This window comes from Ananas comosus, linkage group 9, assembly GCF_001540865.1.
Source record: "Ananas comosus cultivar F153 linkage group 9, ASM154086v1, whole genome shotgun sequence".
NCBI lineage: Eukaryota > Viridiplantae > Streptophyta > Magnoliopsida > Poales > Bromeliaceae > Ananas > Ananas comosus.
Window position 1 is genome coordinate 7,770,170 of NC_033629.1, and position 18,956 is coordinate 7,789,125.

An 18,956-nucleotide genomic window follows, 5' to 3' on the forward strand; every position below is an offset into this window, starting at 1 on the left:
TTGCTTCCGTTAATCTCATTGGTTATAGATAGGCATACAAAGTGAAGCACAAGGCGGATGGTTCTCTTGAGCTTCTCAAGGCTCGGCTTGTTGCTCAGGGTTACAAACAACAACGAGGTATTGATTTTGAGGAGACTTTTTTTCCGTTGTCAGGGCGACCACTATTCATACTGTTCTCTCAGTGGCTCTCTCCTCTGGATTGTCTCTTTGACAACTTAATGTGAAGAATGTGTTTCTTCATGACACTCTCTCCGAAGAAGTTATATGACACAACCATCGGGCTTTGTGGACCCCTCTTTTCCTCATCACGTATGTCGTCTCCACAAGGCAATCTATGGCCTTAAGCAAGCGCCTCGGGCTTGGTTTCAGCAGTTCACTTCATTTCTTTCTAAAATTGGTTTTGTCGGCAGTACAGCGAATCCTTTGATGTTTGTTTCTTATTCCTCTTCTGGAACTCTTGTTTTTCTTTTATACATTGATGATATTATTATCACCGGCAGCTCCTCTTCTCTTTTGAAGGCTCTTATTGTCACCTTACAATGTGAATTTGCTATGAAGAATCTCGAGCCACTCCATTATTTTTTGGGCATTGAGGTTATTTCATCATTTTCTGGTCTTCATCTGACTCAGCGCAAATATGCGCATCAACTACTTCAGCGCCATGGCTTTCTTGATAGTAAGCCTATTTCTAGTCCTCTCTCTCCGACCTCTGGCCTCTCGTCTCATGAGGGACATTCCCTTGACGATCCCTATATCTATCGTCAGCTTGTTGGTACTCCCCAGTATCTCACCTTCATGAGACCAAATATTTTGTATGTTGTCAACACTGTTGTTTAGTATTTGCAGATGCCTCATGAACCACATATGCAAGTCGTCAAGCGTATTCTATGTTATATCCGAAGGACACTATCTTATGGTCTTCCACTCTCTCGATGTGTCAATCCTTCTCTTGTGATTTTTGCAGATGCTGATAGGACTAGTTGTCCCGATACAAGTCGCTCTACTTCTGGGTATTGCGTTTTTCTCGAACTCAATCTTATCTCGTGGTCCACTAAGAAACAGCCCATCATTTCTCACTCTAGTTCTGAAGCGGAGTATCGCACTGTGGCATACATGCTTGTTGAGACGGTTTGGATTCGACGTTTACTCCGTAACCTTAGTGTTTTCTTATGGCGCTCGATCAGTATCTATTGTGATAATCTCATCACGACTTATCTTACGGCTAATCTGGTTCTCCATGCTCAGACGAAGCATATTGAGCTTGACTATCAGTTCCCACGTGAGAAAGTCCAGTCTAGTGATTTGGACTTGGTGCACATCTTTTCTGATAAGCAACTTGTCGATATTTTCACTAAGCCTTTGTAACCTTCTTATTTTTCGATGTTGCGGCTCAATCTTCGCATCCGCCCACTGGATGCTTAGCTTACGGGGGGATGTTATGACATATTTAATATCTTATGTTATATTAGGATATTGTATATTACGACATACTTAAAGTAAAATTATATGGTCTGATATAGGATTATATGGTATGTAATTGTCAAGCCCCGCTATCGCCAATTTGGTCGATCCGGGCCCGTACACAGGCGCCGAACGGACAGCACCTCCCCTGTCCGCCCAAGGCTCAACAACAACGAGTACATGTATAAAGAAATAAATAATTCCCAGGATAGCATTTCAATATACATGGCTTGCACGAGGGCAAGCAACAATAACAAGTAAAAGTAAACTAACTAAACATGCATTTACTATATTTTCATGCAAAACTTTAAACTAAAACCAATCAAGCAGATAACTATAACTTCAGTTATTTACATCATTTGCATGCTCATTTATACATCATTTACATGTTTTCTTTCTATCAAATAGGTACATCATGAAACCAAAATGGATATATATCTATACTCGAGAGTCCACTAGCTAAGATGCTGGGCCTTTGCCACGATCCTCGGCCACACCGCTTGCGCTAGGACCTGTATGGTTAGTGGTGTGAAAACTACTAAAAATTTCCAGTGGGTTCGGCCGCCGACCGCGCCGACTCACCCACTAGGTCTATTCAAGCATATGTAGGCAAGAAAAGAAAACAGATAGTAACCAACTAAAACATGTAACTACTACAATGTCTGTACAAAGCTGAAACGAACAATATATAACAAATAATAATTATGCATGCATGCATGCTATTAATAAACATTACCCAATCATCTTGGTTAACCGTTTGGTTAACTACAACTCACTACCAACTTCCTAGTATCGAGGAGAATTCCGCTACAACCCGACGAGACCGTCTGTTGGACAAGTACGTTAGTCCATAGGCAAGTACGTTAGCCCATCGTGTGACAACTCCGGAGTGCACTGCTTGGGTGGAGCGACCACCGCCAAGCCAAAAATAGACTATGTGAGTGTGATCCAATCCTCGCTTAGAGGATACATTGACAATGCCACAATTTAACTAGCTCTTTATGCTAGATTTACAATTCCAATCTCGATGCTAACCAATTCTCTAGTCATAATGTCACCAAAATTCACTATTGTCATGGTCCACAATAAATTCACACATTCATAGGGCTCTATATGCATATTCTATTGTTCACATGTTCTTTACATTGACAGAAATTCAATGGTTCAGTTGCTAACTGCATAGTGACAATTCCCTATAATGCATGAATATCCTACTATTCACATATGGATATGCTCAACAAGATGACATAGACATAAAGAGGGATTCAAAAATTTCGGATAGCACCACCCACCTGGAGGGATGCCGAATGCTAAAACCCACGTCTCGAAACGTATAAACAACTAGTCCTCGCGACTCGATGCAAAAGAGGCTAGGACGAAGCGTTTCTTAATAAGCGCGTCGTAGGTCCGTCAAAATACCAATTTAAGCTTTCGAGCGCGTCAAACCTTCATTCATAGAGGAATAAAAGGGATTAACTTAAGTCATATTCGCATTCTCACAAACTTTGCATTTCGACTGCAACTTGCATATATGTATATAATATCAACATATACATATACATAGTCTTTCTATTAAGTTTCTTATGGCAGTTTAGGATTTCGAAAACTAGAACAACTCATAATTAACCCCCTTTAGGTAGTAAACATCAATTACAATCCCTGCCACAAGTTCCACTTTACTCTAAACAATAGCTCACATATCAACTATATAACTTATAGTTTACTATAGATTCATCTATGGCCGCATCCATCTAGAAGTTAATTTACTCATAGCTTTAACCTCTTTGAACAGGGATCCACATCCTTTAAATTCAAAATCTAAAACTAATTTGATCCAATCTTCATTCTTAACCTGATGCACAAATTCATCTATATGTACATACATACATACATACCATACAACTTATAATATACTATAGGTTCATCTATAGTACTATAATCTCTAGAAGTCTAATCCTCTCTAAAGTTTCACTTCTTTACACAGGGAATAGCATCACTCTAATTCAAAATTTAAGGTCAATTTACCCCAGGTCTTATCCCTAACAAACTATGTACATATATATCTATATACATACATGCTGTTTTTAATATAGCTTCAAGTCTTTTACATACTAACATAAGCTTTAACCACTTAGAAACCTTCCATTTAACACTTCCATATAGCAGGGAAAATCATTCCAACCAGGAATGATAAAAAAATCTGCATCCAATTCCATCTCTAACCAACAATTCATATGCACTCTCTTTAACATATAGTTTATTAGAGGTTTGCTCATGATACTACAAGCTCTAAAAGCCAATGATCCATTATTCAACTCTTATGGAGCAATTAGCATCACTCTAATTAAGAAACACACTAATTCTTACCTTGATTCGATGCTCCACCAGGTTCTTTTTTTTTTATCACAGCCACCCAAGCTCCCACGTGCTGGAGCTTCATGCTCTATAAATTCATTAATTTCTCTACTCAATTCCCTTTTAATTTTCCTTCCCAAGCTCTCAATCCTTATCTTTTTTTCCTTTTCTCTTCCTTTCCCTCTCTCTCTCATACGTATAGGATGAAGGGGATAAGGATAGAGAAGATCCCTGCATACGCACCATGGCTGGGATGAATAAAAGGCTAAACACAATTGCACATAACCCCCTCACTATTGCTGAAATTTCTTTCTTTAATACGGTTCCCAATTCAAAATCTGAAACCTATCGCCGGAGCCTCCGTTTTCACTGAAATTTGACAATCAGGCTCGATTTCACCTATTGAGAAGAAATATATCTTAACTTTTCAGTTTGGACCATGTTTGGTCACCGAAAGCTCTACCGAACTGTAATCTCTAGCAGATAGCAATCGGATTTTATTTTTCACCTTCCGGGTGTCAGAATAATATGAAACTTTAAATCTAGCCTCATAAAAGTAATTCTGACATATTCTCCAGTTTTCATAATTTTCTGACACTGTGTATTTTCTGCTAAAATATCAGCCCCGTTTCTCACAGAAAATTCTAAATCTTCTGTTTGCGTTCCTTTCAACACGAGTCGCTTCCGACTTATATTTTACTTCTCTAAATCCTATAAAAATAGTATTTTACACTATTTTTATTTACATCTATTTTTAAATTAAAAATCCGGTATATTACAGTAATCCTAATTGTATTGTTACTATAGTAGGCATCGTTAGTATTAGGCTTATCTCTTGTATTATATAATTTCATTAATAGAAGTTAAGAGGGTATGCTCTTTTGCCCTACTTTCACTCTCTCTCTCTATGCTGCTACTTACCGCAGAGCAGCAGCAGCTTGCTGCTGCTGCTGCTGCTGACTACAAGGCCGCAGAATCAAGCTGCTGCTGCTGCTGCGAGCTACTTGCTGCTGACTACACAAGCAGCAGTAGCATTAACAGCAGCTGCAAGGGCAACAAAGAAAATAAAATAAAATAAAAAGAAAGAAGGAAAGAGAGGAAGAAAGAAAAAGAGGAAAGGAGAAAAGAGAAGAAGAATGAAAGAATTAGAGAAAGAAAGAGAGATAATGAAAGAGAAAGAAAAAAGGGGAAGAAAATGAAATAATGAAACGGAAGTGAAATTGGCGCAATTGATACCCCTAATAATAAAATTGGTCCTCACAGGGTGTCAAGGAGTGTGACTTAGACTGCGATGCACGTCCGGTTAGTTGATATTTAAGGTAATTAGTGTTCAATTGATGTGAACTAGGATCTATTCGAAAATTCGATTTTATGACGTCATTTTGAAAATTGTACTTTGTCTAATGTTTCCGGGCAGTCGTGAGCCGAGAAATAGTACATGAATAGCGTTTTTCTTGCCGGAGCCGACGTAACTAGTTGAGGTGGGTTCCAAGTTATCGAAAATGACGGATTTCCTTCTATGTCTATTTGCTTGTACATGCATATGTATATGAGCATCTATGGGTTTTGGTAGCATGGACTTGAGTAGAAGTCTAGATTCCTCATAAGCGCATATGTGCACGATGATTTATGCTTGAGCATTGTGTTGAGCAGGGCATAACATATGTCAAGAGAGATATAAAAACTGGTGCTATTGCGGCTACACATCCCGATTTGTCAGGTATACTGCGAAGAATGGCATGGATCGGTAGGAAATACCATTCCGGCAGAATATGAGGCGGGGTGGGCATCGGATTAGCAGGTATATAATTGTCGGGATGCCCCAAAACATTAGGAGCATAAAAAATCCAAATTCTATACGTTATTTTATTTAGTGATAGAGATGCTATTAGCATGAAGTTGAGTTCTTATTCACAGATGGAAACTAATGCAAGCCAAACTTCTCTAATCACCATGATATAGTAATTGTTAGCAATATTTAGACATTCTAATTTAGGTCATGGGATGCCATTTGACATTTCATGTATCTTGGTAAGTCATCTATTACTTATTTGTGCCGTGCATGCCATATAGTATGTGATAAGAAATGTCATCTTGATACATCATCTATTATTCACTTGTACCGTGCATGCCATGTATTATGTCTCAATAGCCGTGATAGCGCGGCAGTTGTTGTGCAGATATTTGGTCATAGAGAGAGCTTATGCTCATGCTATTGTGACGTTTGACCTACTGTTTATTCCATGACTATTCTGAAGACATTGGATTGAGCATTGTGATATTGTTGACCATGACATAGATCATAGCCTACAGAGCCACATTGAGTTTGACAATGCTACATGCTACTAGACTCGGTAGGGGTCGCTCTTCTTCGAGTGCTGCTCCGGATGTTGGCCAGTTATATCAGAGATTTGTGCCCTTGGGAAGACAACCCACATGCAAAAGTGATGTTCGGGCTGGAGGCAGAGCCTAGGTATCGACAGTGCACCTGCGGGAGTGCGATCCGGGCACTAGGCGGGCGCAGGCTTGACTGAGCATACGAGTCGGTCGTTGCGATTGGGTACTATTACAACATTTGATTATTAGTAGCATTGATGTATGCACTAATCAGCTTCATTCCTTTCTTTTCATTACATGTACAGGGGTATGACAATTCAACAGGGATATCTATTGACAACCTTTGTTTATATTGACTACATGTACAACATTTGGTTATATTCAGTTATTCATTGGCAGTAAAGTGATCAGTAGATACATTTACTTGTTCAGATCATAGCCAATTATTTAATTACCGTTACTTTTGGTTATTCATGTACTTGTTCTGATCGTTTACCTATTCTGACCATAACCAATTAAATTTAGTTATTCACTACCACGTATCTTACTGTTCATTTATTATTCTGGCATCTAATAGACCTAGTGGGAAGATCGTGGTTATCGTCGATCGTACCCATTGGGAACTACTGTTCAGTAATTCTCACACCCTCTTGTGGTTTACTTTTCAGGGGTATGTTACTGTCGGCTGATCGAGGTGAGGGGAATCACGCAGTAGATAGCATCTCCTACCAGCATACCTATACATTAGAGGACCACCAAATAGAGAGCTATTCGATACCACATACCAGTACTGGCAAAGTCCAGAGGTCCTTCTTTGTACTTCTCCTTTGGGGTTGAGTTTTATTTGATGTAGTGATTTATGTATAGCAGTTTAGTTTGTAGATAGTGCTCTGATACATGTCCTTTGTTTATTTCATACTGTATTTTGGTTCTTGTGATGCGGAAATATTTTTGTTTTGACCTTTTGGACTACCTTGCCCTATTCTATTGTGTTGCCGCTTCGTTCGGACAGAAGAAACTCTATCCGTTCGGTTGGTCTGTTGATATTTTCGTGAGCTTCCGCTGTGTAATCAGGGTGTGACACAGAGCGCATTTAATGCCTAACAACCGCCATACAGTACAATACAGTAGCCATAACTGATAGGATACGGGTGAGTAGGAGGGAGACGAAGGGGAATTTTGTCAGATGGCGAAAAATTCGGTCCGAATCTACAAAATCGAAAAAGGCGGCCTAGATTTGCAAAATCACAAAACTAGTGGATTCTTATGCAAATTAGCCAAAAAAAATTCTTGGCCATATCCACGAACACCATGCGGCAGGACATATAGGACACCTACCTCAGGTACGGCATTGCGTAGAGGAAGGTTTCGCTTGCTCCTAAGAAATGTGCCTATCTAGCTAGAGATGACTTTAACCGGAAACAAGGAAGACACCAAATTTTATTTCAGAAGCTAGCGACAATACTAATAAAATTTATTTTAGGCTATAATTGAGTCAAGAAGAACATTTGTAGTCACTGGTTGCTACATTCTCTGCTTATTCTGGCTTGCGGCATGTAATGATGGCAAACTTGATAAGCTTCTTGTTGTAGCCTTCCATCATCAGAGGCATCACTAGCGCGCCCCTTATAGTCTTCCATCCTAAATAGTCAAAAGCAAATTTAGACTCCCAAAGGACAGATTAATCCGATCAAATTGCTTAGATTTTTGTAGACATCCGTAGAGGTAAAATTAAGGAGCTTACCACTTCGTAGCAGCGATGTAAAGCCTCGCCAGGTCAAGGCAGATCGTATGACAGCAGGCCAAAATGGAGCCACATTTTCCGACCAGTCAGCAGTTCTGATATCCTGTCACATTCAGAGAATCTCAGTATTCCAAATACAGAAATCACACACAATCTGACACGCCTATCTATCCAATCTTATCCAATTGAAGAGCCTGTATTTTTGAAAAGCTGCATTGCCAAACACAGAGAAAGCACATATATGCTTACCACTGTTAGACAGAGATTTATGAGCTTTTCCTTCTAAAGCTACCTAATCAGTACTTGTCTTTTAAGTTCACTCAACATGACCTGTGCAATTTTGTATCCTAATCATGAGGCATACAAGTAGTCTTTACCTCTTTTCAAGTTTATTAGAATGTAAAGTTTACGTATTAGCAAGGATGCATGTAAATATTTACCTCAAGAGATAGAGACTTAGCAATGTTGACATAATCAGCAGCAGAACACCAAGCCGGAAGATAATACGCAGTACATATTTTGTTCAAAAGATTGATCTCATCGGGCCGCAGTGACGACTCAGATGGCAAGAGATCTCTGTGGCACCATGTCACAATGATAATAGTTGCTCCTGGTGCCGCTACACGTGCTAGTTCACCAACAAACTACACATATTCAAGAAATTAAAAAAAGATTTAAAAAAAGAAATGCACAAGGGGTCAGACTCCAAAAGCAAATTTGGGCCTAGTTTGGGATTTGTATCGCCAAAAGTAATAATTCATGGCTTGGAAAACCTTTTTTTTTTTTTTTGAGAGAGCGTTATGGAGTTTCCATCTGTCAATACTATAAAATAGTGGTAGGAGCTGCCAATAAAGAAACAATCGGTGCTTGGTTCTCCGGTGAAGGTTTCCACCACCATTTTATATCCTTAGAGGAAGGTTGCAAAGCTCTTTGTGGTTTTTCAGGCCCTTCATAACATAAAAGCAAGTGTGTTTCAACATTGCAACCAACTAAGCCTTACTAAAGTAGATAGGAATGAGTAACCAGATAGTACCAACATCTCGGTAGGAACTTTGAGAAATCTTATAGAACATTCAGGGACCTAGGACCATATCTTTCTTTCTTTACAACTTATAAAGAAAGGCTGATATAAATATTCGTCCCCTCCAAATTGATATATGATGCAATACTCGAACACCTTAAATTATTGCAAAGAAGTCCCACAACCCATTTTAGTTATATGTTGATTTGTCGCCACAAACTACTACATTATTTTCACATTAACGACACATCAATATTTTTGTCAGCTAAATTAGGTAGCGGGACTTGATTGCAATAATTGAGGAAGTTCGAGCAACAAATTGAAACAAATTAAACTATGAGGACCAAGACGTAACTACCACTCAGAGTTTGTGGACCAAAGGTGTAATTTAGCCAAAGTATTAGTACTAAACAACCTGTTTGGCCTCACTGAAGGGTGTCATGATGTTTAAGGAAGTGATCCCCTAGTGGCAACCCCTAGCATCTTGTTTTTAAAGTAGAATCAGAAACACTGAGTCCAAGATTCTACTTTTGAGGTTCGAATCTCATTTCTACTTCCCAAGACAGTAGAATCTCCAGATTTTACTCTTACCAAACACTTTATTAGAGACTACTGTTGCAGCAAGAAGAGGCATAAACAGGGCAAGACAGGTGCAAAATAGGTTCTAGAAGAACTAGCAGTCTCCACAAACATAAATTGCAATTTGCAAAGCAGCTGTGTTAGATATAGAACATTTAATGATGTAACTTGAAAGGAAAATTTGGAGAGCAAAAGTAAACAGAAGATACCTGCACAATGAGATAATTGATTAAGTCGTGAAACAAAAGAAGGCGTACATGCTGTCTTACAAAGTGAAAGTACCTTCCTCTTGTCTGGCATGTGCTCACCACTCTCCATGGACCAGACTAAATCAAATTGTCCATCAGGAAAAGGTTGCTCCAAAGCATCCGCGACTTGAAAAGAGACCTTCGCATTACATACATCCACAGTTAAGTACAAGCAATACAGGACACTGTAATCTTTTATCAGTTCTGTCAAATTGTTGAACACACCTTGTCTGCTAGCCCCTCGGCAATAGCAAGAGCCTCTGCCCTTTGAGCTTGCACAGGACTCAACGTAATTCCTTTGCATTGGGCCCCATACTTTTTTGCCAGGTATCTTGAGCTTCCACCAATACCACACCCGACATCGACTATTCTCTTTGGCTTCTTTTGCGGATCATCTACAAGTAGAACATCAAACTAAGAAACTTTAGCGACAAGAGTTCTACTGATGCTGGACTTATCAAGAAAACCGCCCAAAATTTAAATAAAAGGCTAAAATATAGATAATCCACACCCCCCCGTCTTTATGATCTTTTATTTTGCCATCTTAAAATTGAAAATTGAAGCACTCAACTCAACACTCTTATAATTTTGCCACTATTTTATTTATAAGCTGTATGGTACAATAGGAAAACTTACTTAGATACCCATTATATCTATAAAAATAGTGGGAATTCATACGACTCTTATATTTTCTCTCAACTTAAGTAGCTTTACCAAAGAGATCCCTGGCTATTTACTAATCAATTTTCCTTTTTTCATCATTTCTAAGGGTAAATGAGCATAAGTAGTAATTCTTCAATCGTACAACACAATTCATGTAGGGAAAAGTGATGAAATTGTAACGGTCTAGGTTAAGCGCTACAGCTACAAATTTAAAGGGAGCAAAATAGAAGTTTTTAAAAGCGGGGGTAAATTGCAAAACCGAATATTTATAAAGGAATTTTCTGTAATTTAGCCTAAATAAAAAATTTTAGAATTTTCAACAATTTTTGAATGATTTCATATTTTCAAAATTATTTGTAGAATTTTCTTAAATCTTTTTAATAGAAATTATGAAGGAATAATAGAAAATAACTAACAAATAGGTAAATATTCAGAAAATTAGAGAAAAAAATTATAAAATTAGCGAAGAAAGGCTAGAAAAGAAAAGGAGGAAAAGAAGTAAAAGAGAATAAAAAATTTGAAGATGAACAGATATTCACCGGCATGCATGGTAAGAAGAAGATAGCACAACTGCAGTTGAAACTCTAGAAACCAAATTTATTCCATTTTAATTCTCTCTCCCTCTCTCTCTCACTCTAATTACAAGCCTTAAGCTCTAAATAAATCCTTGAAAATACAATCCCAGTGTAAATCAAATCCCAAAATTTTAGAAATTTCCTAATAAGAAATGATGAATAAATTTAATCCAAATTTAAAAAGTCTAAAAGCATATTCCGAATAATGAGGGATTTATTCCATATAGATAGATAAGTCATAAAAACCTAAAATAAATAACAAAAACGTATTAACAAAAATAATTCTGAAAATAAGAAAAAAAAGGATTTAATATCCTATCAAATTCCAATTCTGCATNTTTAATCCAAATTTAAAAAGTCTAAAAGCATATTCCGAATAATGAGGGATTTATTCCATATAGATAGATAAGTCATAAAAACCTAAAATAAATAACAAAAACGTATTAACAAAAATAATTCTGAAAATAAGAAAAAAAAAAAAAGGATTTAATATCCTATCAAATTCCAATTCTGCATCAGCTGCCCTCCACCTACTAGAATAGAAGAACGTATTCAAAATTCAAACCTTTACATTGACGGCTCGATTACAGAAGCGCAGCATGTTGATTACACTGCCCTTAATTGAAGCGTGTGCATCTATCTAATCTACTCATATGTTGTGGATCCACCTTGGATCCATAAGAAATAGGTGCTAGTCATAGCGATCTTAAAATCTCTAAAAAATGGATAAGGTTAGAGATAAAAAAGGGACGATGGAGAGGAGCAGGGAAGGAGATGGGGTAGTGCAGAACCGGAGAGGGCGGCGAATGAGAGGGCTTCCTCGACCATGCGGATCTGGGCGGCGCGGTGGTCGGCGAGGGAGGCCGGCGCATGGGGGTCGTAGAAGCCGTGGTGCATGTGGTCCCCCCACACCCTCTCCCACAGCCCCGACGACTCGTCGTAGAACTCCGCGATCCCCTTCCGGAGCCCCTCCGCCGACGCCGACGCCGACGCGACGCCCGAAGGACTCTGGGCTCCGGCGCGCGCTGGGGCCGGCACCCCTCTCCTCCACTCAGTCCACCAGGAGGACCGACCGCGGGGGCGGAGCTGCGGGAGCGATGGCTCGCACGTGGGGAGGAGAGTACCCATATCTATTCTTCTTTCTTCTTTCTTCTTTCTTCTTTCTTCTTTTTTCTGTTCGGTCTAAAGGGTCAGCGAATGGAATACTTCAATGGAATGCTTCTTGTTATTATATTATTATTATTATTGTTATTATTATTATTATCATCATTATCCATGGGCAATGAGTTTCGTTCCTTTGGGTGGATCCGCATTTATTCGAACTTCCCGCTTTCCCTTCTATCCCCCATGTGGGTGGGTTCAGATGTGGGGGTGATTGCCCCACGCACCGACAAGCTGTAGCTGGAGAACAAATGGACCATCAACCTGAATTTCCTGAAACGCCCCTGTTATCTTGCCGTTACTCGAAGCAAGCCCCTCCGGCTGACAACTTTGCCGCTGAAATAATTATGAAATTTAAAATTTAAAATTTGAATATTTTAATATTTAAAATTTAAAATTTAAAATATTTAAAATTTAAATTTTATAAATTTAAAATTTAAATTTTAAAAATTTGAAATTTATAATTTGAAGTTTAAAACTTGTAATTTAAAATTTAAAATTTAAAATTTTTAAATTTTTAATTTTAAATTTTAAAATCTAAAATGTCAAATTTTAAATTTTATCTTAAATTTAAAATTTAAAATTTTAAAATCTAAAATGTGAGATTTGAAATATAAAATTAAAATTTAAAATTTAAAGTTTGAAATCTATTTTTCAAATTTTAAATTTTAAAAGTTAAAATTTAAAAATTCAAAAATGAATCTAAAAATTAAAAATTAAAATTATATTTAAGTTTAAACATTGAATTTAAAATAAAAATAAAAATTTGAACTTTGAGTCCAAAATCAGAATCGGATTTCAAGAAGCAGCTTTTTTCTGCTTCTGATTCTGGACCTTCAAAATCAGTTTTATAATTCTGAAAAGCAAAATTAGGTTTGAAAAATGAGGTTGCCAAGCGCTCTTTTGAGCCAAAAATAATTTTTCAATCCACAAGCACTTTTTAAAAGCTAGGCCAAACACCCCTAAGTGGCTTTCTTTCCATGCAACTAAAAATATAAAAATTTATATAGTTAAAAATATAGTAATTATAATTATATGTATGTTACTTAGTTGGATAAAATAGTAAGTACTATAATTATAAATAATTGATTTAGTTACATGCATTGTAACGCACTGGACCTTTGCAAATTACGAGGTTCGAGTGGTTGGTTGTGTGCTGAGCAATTTCAGACTTTCTGGTGGGTCGTTGACAGTGTTCCGACCTATGGCTAGCATCCCGAGAATCGAGATTTAAAGCTGTGCACCAAAACCCGAAAAATCGGATTTTTGGTTAGCCCTCGGGTAGCTTTCAGCAGGCCTTGTACCGGTACAGGGTTGATGGTTGTACCGGTACAAGGGTTGATAGTTGTACCGGTACAGGGGCTTGTACCGGTACAGAGCCGCTGAACCCGCCAACCCGAGCCTCGGGTTGTGATTTTCGTGGGGCTTGTACCGGTACAAGAGCCCGTGTACCGGAACAAGGGGACTGATTTCGTACAGTTTGAACTGCAGGGGGTTTTTCGCGATTGTGGGCTTCTTATATCAGCACCCACGCCCCCTAAGGCTTTTTTTGAGCTGAGAACTCAGGGAGACAAGGTAAGAGGAACCCCACCTTGCCTCTCTTTGGTTTTGATCTTTTTTTGTTGGGTTTTAAAGAGATTAAACTTCTCTTTTTGCTTGTTGGAGGCATTTCCACCATTGTTGGAGCTTGGGGCTTGGATTTGGAGCATTGTTGGGGAGAGATCTTGGCATTTAGAGAGTTTAGAGGTTGGATTGAAGCTTCTAAGAGGTAATCTACTTATTCTCTCCCTCTCGATTTGAGTTTTATTGATGGATTCAAGATGAAATCCTAGATTGGAGATTTAGGGCTTATTTTGGGCATTTTTGATTTTAGGGCTTTTGGGGCTAAATTATTTGGATTAGAACCCTCCTTTGGATTGGATTGGAAGGGATTTAGCTCTCTTTTGGAGCTTGAGAGAGATTTTCCACTCATTATGTGAGTTTTAGCCCTTTTGCTATAATTATTAATGTTTGATCTTATAGTTGATCGTAATACCCGTGTATTTCTTCGCTCAATACTTTTAGGGTATTTTGAGACTCGTGGACAACTTCGTTCGGCGAAACGAGACACTACGCGGCGGTTTGGTGGGTTTGACCTAGTTTATAATATGAGAATTCTCATATATAGTGATATATGTATCGTAAATTGGAAAATCATGCAAATTCATGTTAAGTGTATTTATTATGATTTTTAGAATGCTTAAAATGCCTATGTTACATGTAATAAAATTTTAGATCTCTATGTAGTAGAGAGTTGCTTGAGAGACATAGGGTTGCATTAGCGTTCTATATGAGACTTGGTTCATGTTTCCATTGTGTAAAAGAGCCTTGACACATGCATTCAAACTTACGTTTACTTGAAACTTGAAGGGTAACAATATTGTCTTATGGAGGCACCGAACTTTGTTATTATGTGATTTAGAGAGCTAATGTCATCAAGCGGCATTGAGCTCGGGACATGGTTGAACCTAGTGGTTAGGGCCATTGAGGGATTTGGATTATGTTGAACATTAAATTGTCTAAGTGTCATCAAGGGGCACTAGGCGTAGTGAATGTTGAAACTTCACATTGTGACTTAGAACTAGATCTTCAGGATGCTAGTGACTATATCATGTTAGAGACATGATGATTGGATACTTGAGACGTTGACTATGTTTGCTTGCCATTTGTGCTCATTCGCACATGCTTGTGAGGGTCGCTCCTTACAAGCCGGCACTCCGGAGTTAGCCTACGCGACTTATGTTCGCTCGTGCGGTATTGAGAAGCCTACGGGGTCGAGTGGGATAGACACATTCCAAAAGTAGGGGTGTTGGGCTACCACAGGCACTTAGGCGGCACAAGCTGGACTACCTTTGGTAGGTCCTTAATTGGAAATGAAAATCGGCACAGTGTCGAGTGTGTTATAATCACTACTAGATAGAGAGTAGTAATTGGATTACTTGGACTTGCTTCTAGCATAGTTTTGGGACATTTGAGTATACATATATACATGTAGCATGCTAGGAGATGTTGCTTATTGCATTTATGTAAACATTGCCTATCTTAATAAAGCATGATCTTCATAATACCACAAAGCAAATCATGACAATTACTTATAGCCATGTAGAGACATGTTGGTTATGACAAAGTAAAGGTGCATTATATAAACATCATGTTTAATTGCAGTGTAGTTTATTCAGCATTTTAATTATGCTTTCATAAATGCAATTTATTCGTTACTATTGTTCTTTTTGGCTTACCCTTTTCTTTTGGGGCCTAGTGGTGCATTGAGCTGAAGTCAGTAATTGCCCACTAGGAACTATAAATTATAGTTTCACGTCCTCTGTTTTATGTTTTCTTTCAAAGCCTTCCACGCCGGGAGAGGCTAGGGACCGTGGGAAGGGCGTTGCTTCGAGTTAGCCCTTCAGCGAGTGACGAGTTTAGGTGGTCTACCTCTCGATATATTTCTTTTTGGAGAGGTTGAGAGCTGTACCAGTGTACTAGATACCACCCTTTTGTGTACCTTTGAGACAGATATTGTACTACTTATGGTTACTTTTATTGTTTAGATATGTTCCTTTTACTCTGTTTTAGATGATAGAACTTTACTTTCTCTGATGTCATTAGTTGCTATTCATTCTATTTATTCTATCTCTTACTTTACTTCCGCTTTTATTGTAGACGCCTTATATGTGTAGACATATGGCGGGTCTGGGCGCGCTACCGGGAGGGCCTCCGCCGGTCCCGGAGCGTGACACATTAATTTGGTATCAGAGTCTAGGGTTGAGTCTTAGTGGACCTAGCAAACCTTAAGCCGGTTGGACTATAGGAATTAGGCTCGTGAGAGACGAGGTCTAATTGAATTGTTAGCGAAAGTATTATGATTGGGTATATGATAACTCTCAAAAGTTAGAGTTCGATCGGAGTGTATGGCTTCTAATTTCGCGGAGGGTTACGTTGGCGGCGGACAACGTAACATCGGGAGTTAGTAGTGAAGGACACTTCCCTACTTTCGCATGATTTGGGTTTTATCTATTTGAGCGGGGATACGATAGCGTGGGTTACTAACTTGCGCTTTTATATTTTGTAGTGACGATGCCGGTTACACGCTCCCAGTCTGCCGGGGCGGATGATGCGGCACACCCCGAGGAGGTCGAGACCTCCGCTACTTTCGGATCTAGTGAGGTCCGTGACTTGAGGAACCAGCTTACGGTTCTCATTGATCTGTTGGCGCAGCAGACGGCAGCGGCGGAGCGACAGGCTGAGGTGGCTCAGCGGCAGGAGGCACGGATGAAGCATCTTGAGGACCTGTTACTTCAGCAGGCAGCAGCTTCTAGGGAGACCCAGGTTCCCACACCGCCAGCACCCGTGGTGGACGTCGCACCGAGGGCGCAGTCCCCCGCGCCCAATTCTTCGCGTGCAGCACCGGCGACCGCACCTCGGGAGGAGGTGGTTGCGTCACTACCTGTTCAGAGACCAGCGACAGGGGCAGCGTTCCCCGTGATGGCTGAGGGAGCCGAGCGGGACCGACTCATGGATCGCCTTAGTGAGTTCAGAAGGTGCAGCCCGAGGACGTTTGATGGTGAGAACGTCGACCACTGGATTGTTGAGAAGTGGTTGATGCACATGGAGAAGCTTTTTCGAGACACCTTTGTGGAGGAGCGGACAGAGTTTGGCTCGCCACTTACTTTCTCGACGGCGAGGCCTACCATTGGTGGTTGGATATCCAGGACAACCCCAACACCGACTTGGCGGTGATCACTTGGACGAGTTTCAAGGAGCTTCTTCTGGCGCACTACTTCCCGACCAGCGTCAAGAGGAAGATGGAGCAGGATTTACGCAGCTTGCGCCAGGACGAGCGGAGAGTGGCCGAGTACGAGAGGGAGTTCTCCTGGCTACTTCACTGTGTACCATTCGTTGTGAGGGATGATGAGGACAAGGCTCGCATTTTTTAGCACGGGTTGCGGCCTTCTATCTTCCAGTTGGTGCAGTCCTCCAACCTCCAGACCTATCGGGAGGTTGTAGATCGAGCATTGATAGTGGAGGCAGGAGCGGCGGATTTGCAGGACCGTCGCGAGAGCTTGGAGAAAGGGAAGGGCAAGAGGCCCGCGGCTGAGGGTGCGGGCCAGACGCACTCACGGAGGCCGCCGAGGCATCCCAGGAGCCGGAGCCAGTCACGAGGACGTGGCCAGTCTGTTAGGTCCTATGTGTTGGCAAGTTTCGTGGGTCGAGTCAGAGTCTTGAAGAAGTCCGGAGCGGAGTATTGAAGATCGAAGAATCCAAGACTTCGAAGAATCAGAAAGGACGCAAAACACNGTTCTTTCTTTCTATTACTTTATCTCACTTTCTACTTAGCTTCATAAATCTGTCAAAAATGATTGACTAAACTCCAGGAACCCGATTATTTCTCAACTTAATGAGATAACTTAACACTTTAACGTAACTTTATCACAAAAACTCTTTTGACTGGGGCCGTTACGTGAAAACGTTTTATTCTTAGGATTTCACTTTAACTGGCGCATATTTGGTTTAACTCCCATTTTCTTTGCGCAACCGCTTCAGCCAAGCCGTTAGGCTGCTTGGATGCGTTTCTATAGCGGTTTTCTTCCAAAAGCCGATATCAACGGCGAAAGACGTCGTAACTTTACGATTGAACATTTTATACTCGCTACTGAGATCAAATTAGAGAGGATCAGAATACATTTACTATTAACTTGTACGAGCTTTCAGATTTAACTGAAAAGATGTCCAGCTGCTGCGCGATTAATGCCATCTCTGGCGAGATCAGGATAAACGTGCCTCAGCGCTGTCTTTCAGCAGCTGTGAAAGGCTCTGGGACTTGAGATCACCTAACTGTGGTGATGTCCACCCAGCCTGGATGGGTTTTAGCCACTTAGTGGGAGATACAGATGGGATCTGTAGACTCGTATACTTGAAGATAAAAGTACGTAATATCTTATATCCGTAATCGTATTTCGTTCACTATAACTTGCATACTTAAGACTAACTATCATTCTTGTATACTTGTAATCTTATACCTGTATCTTGGGATATTTACATACTTTGACATTTCTTGGTTCTGTTATCATTTGAACGACTGTAGTACTGATGTCTAATCCAATCGTAGCTCTTTACATTAAGTACTTTGATCATATTTCTTGATCCATCTCACTTTAACACTGTAACAACAGTCAACTTAGGAGATTTGCTCCTAGTCTAGTATGATTGTATCAGTTACCTGAATCTAATCACGACCAGCTTGTTGTTTCTGTCACTACATAAATCCTAACTCGATACGTTATAATACATATTAACGATATGAGACTTTCAAGTCCATTTCCGGAAACAAACCGTATACGTAAAGATTAACATCTTACTTACCGTATCTCTAGTACTCTTCTCACAAAATAGCGAACGTAATGGAACAATCAAAGATGAAAGTGTACTATCTGACCATAATACCATATACAAGATCATTCATTGATCTGAAAGTATACTACCGTATTGAACTTACTAATAAGTTGATTTATATTAGATCATCTATTGATCTAAACCTATACTATTGTATGAACATATCAGTTCATCTCTAAATATAACCTGATGTCCTATACACGGTACTCAGAAACTTGTCTTGTAATCGTTTGGTGAAAGGAATACACATTCCTCATCACTCTCCAACACTTAGTGACTGGTCCATATCGGACAATCTCAGTACTCACACTACATTTCGGAATTGAACAGTTCAATATGATCAATAACCATCTTAGTATAGTTGTTCAACAACTATCACTGAA

General features: G+C 39.6%; 1 protein-coding gene and 1 long non-coding RNA gene across 2 annotated transcripts; both read right to left on the reverse strand.

Annotated features, from left to right (window-relative positions):
* LOC109715527 lies at nucleotides 1,768-4,056 on the reverse strand. Its single transcript, XR_002217637.1, has 2 exons — nucleotides 3,829-4,056; nucleotides 1,768-1,973 (listed from the first exon to the last, which is right to left on the reverse strand). It is a non-coding gene; the product is annotated as an uncharacterized LOC109715527 (long non-coding RNA).
* On the reverse strand, nucleotides 7,564-12,279 carry LOC109715631 (probable tocopherol O-methyltransferase, chloroplastic). The gene is made up of 6 exons (XM_020240736.1): nucleotides 11,775-12,279; nucleotides 9,971-10,140; nucleotides 9,780-9,884; nucleotides 8,338-8,541; nucleotides 7,898-8,000; nucleotides 7,564-7,794 (listed from the first exon to the last, which is right to left on the reverse strand). The coding sequence occupies exons 1-6, from the start codon at nucleotides 12,109-12,111 to the stop codon at nucleotides 7,691-7,693; spliced, it is 1,023 nt and encodes a 340-aa protein (XP_020096325.1). The 5' UTR covers nucleotides 12,112-12,279; the 3' UTR covers nucleotides 7,564-7,690.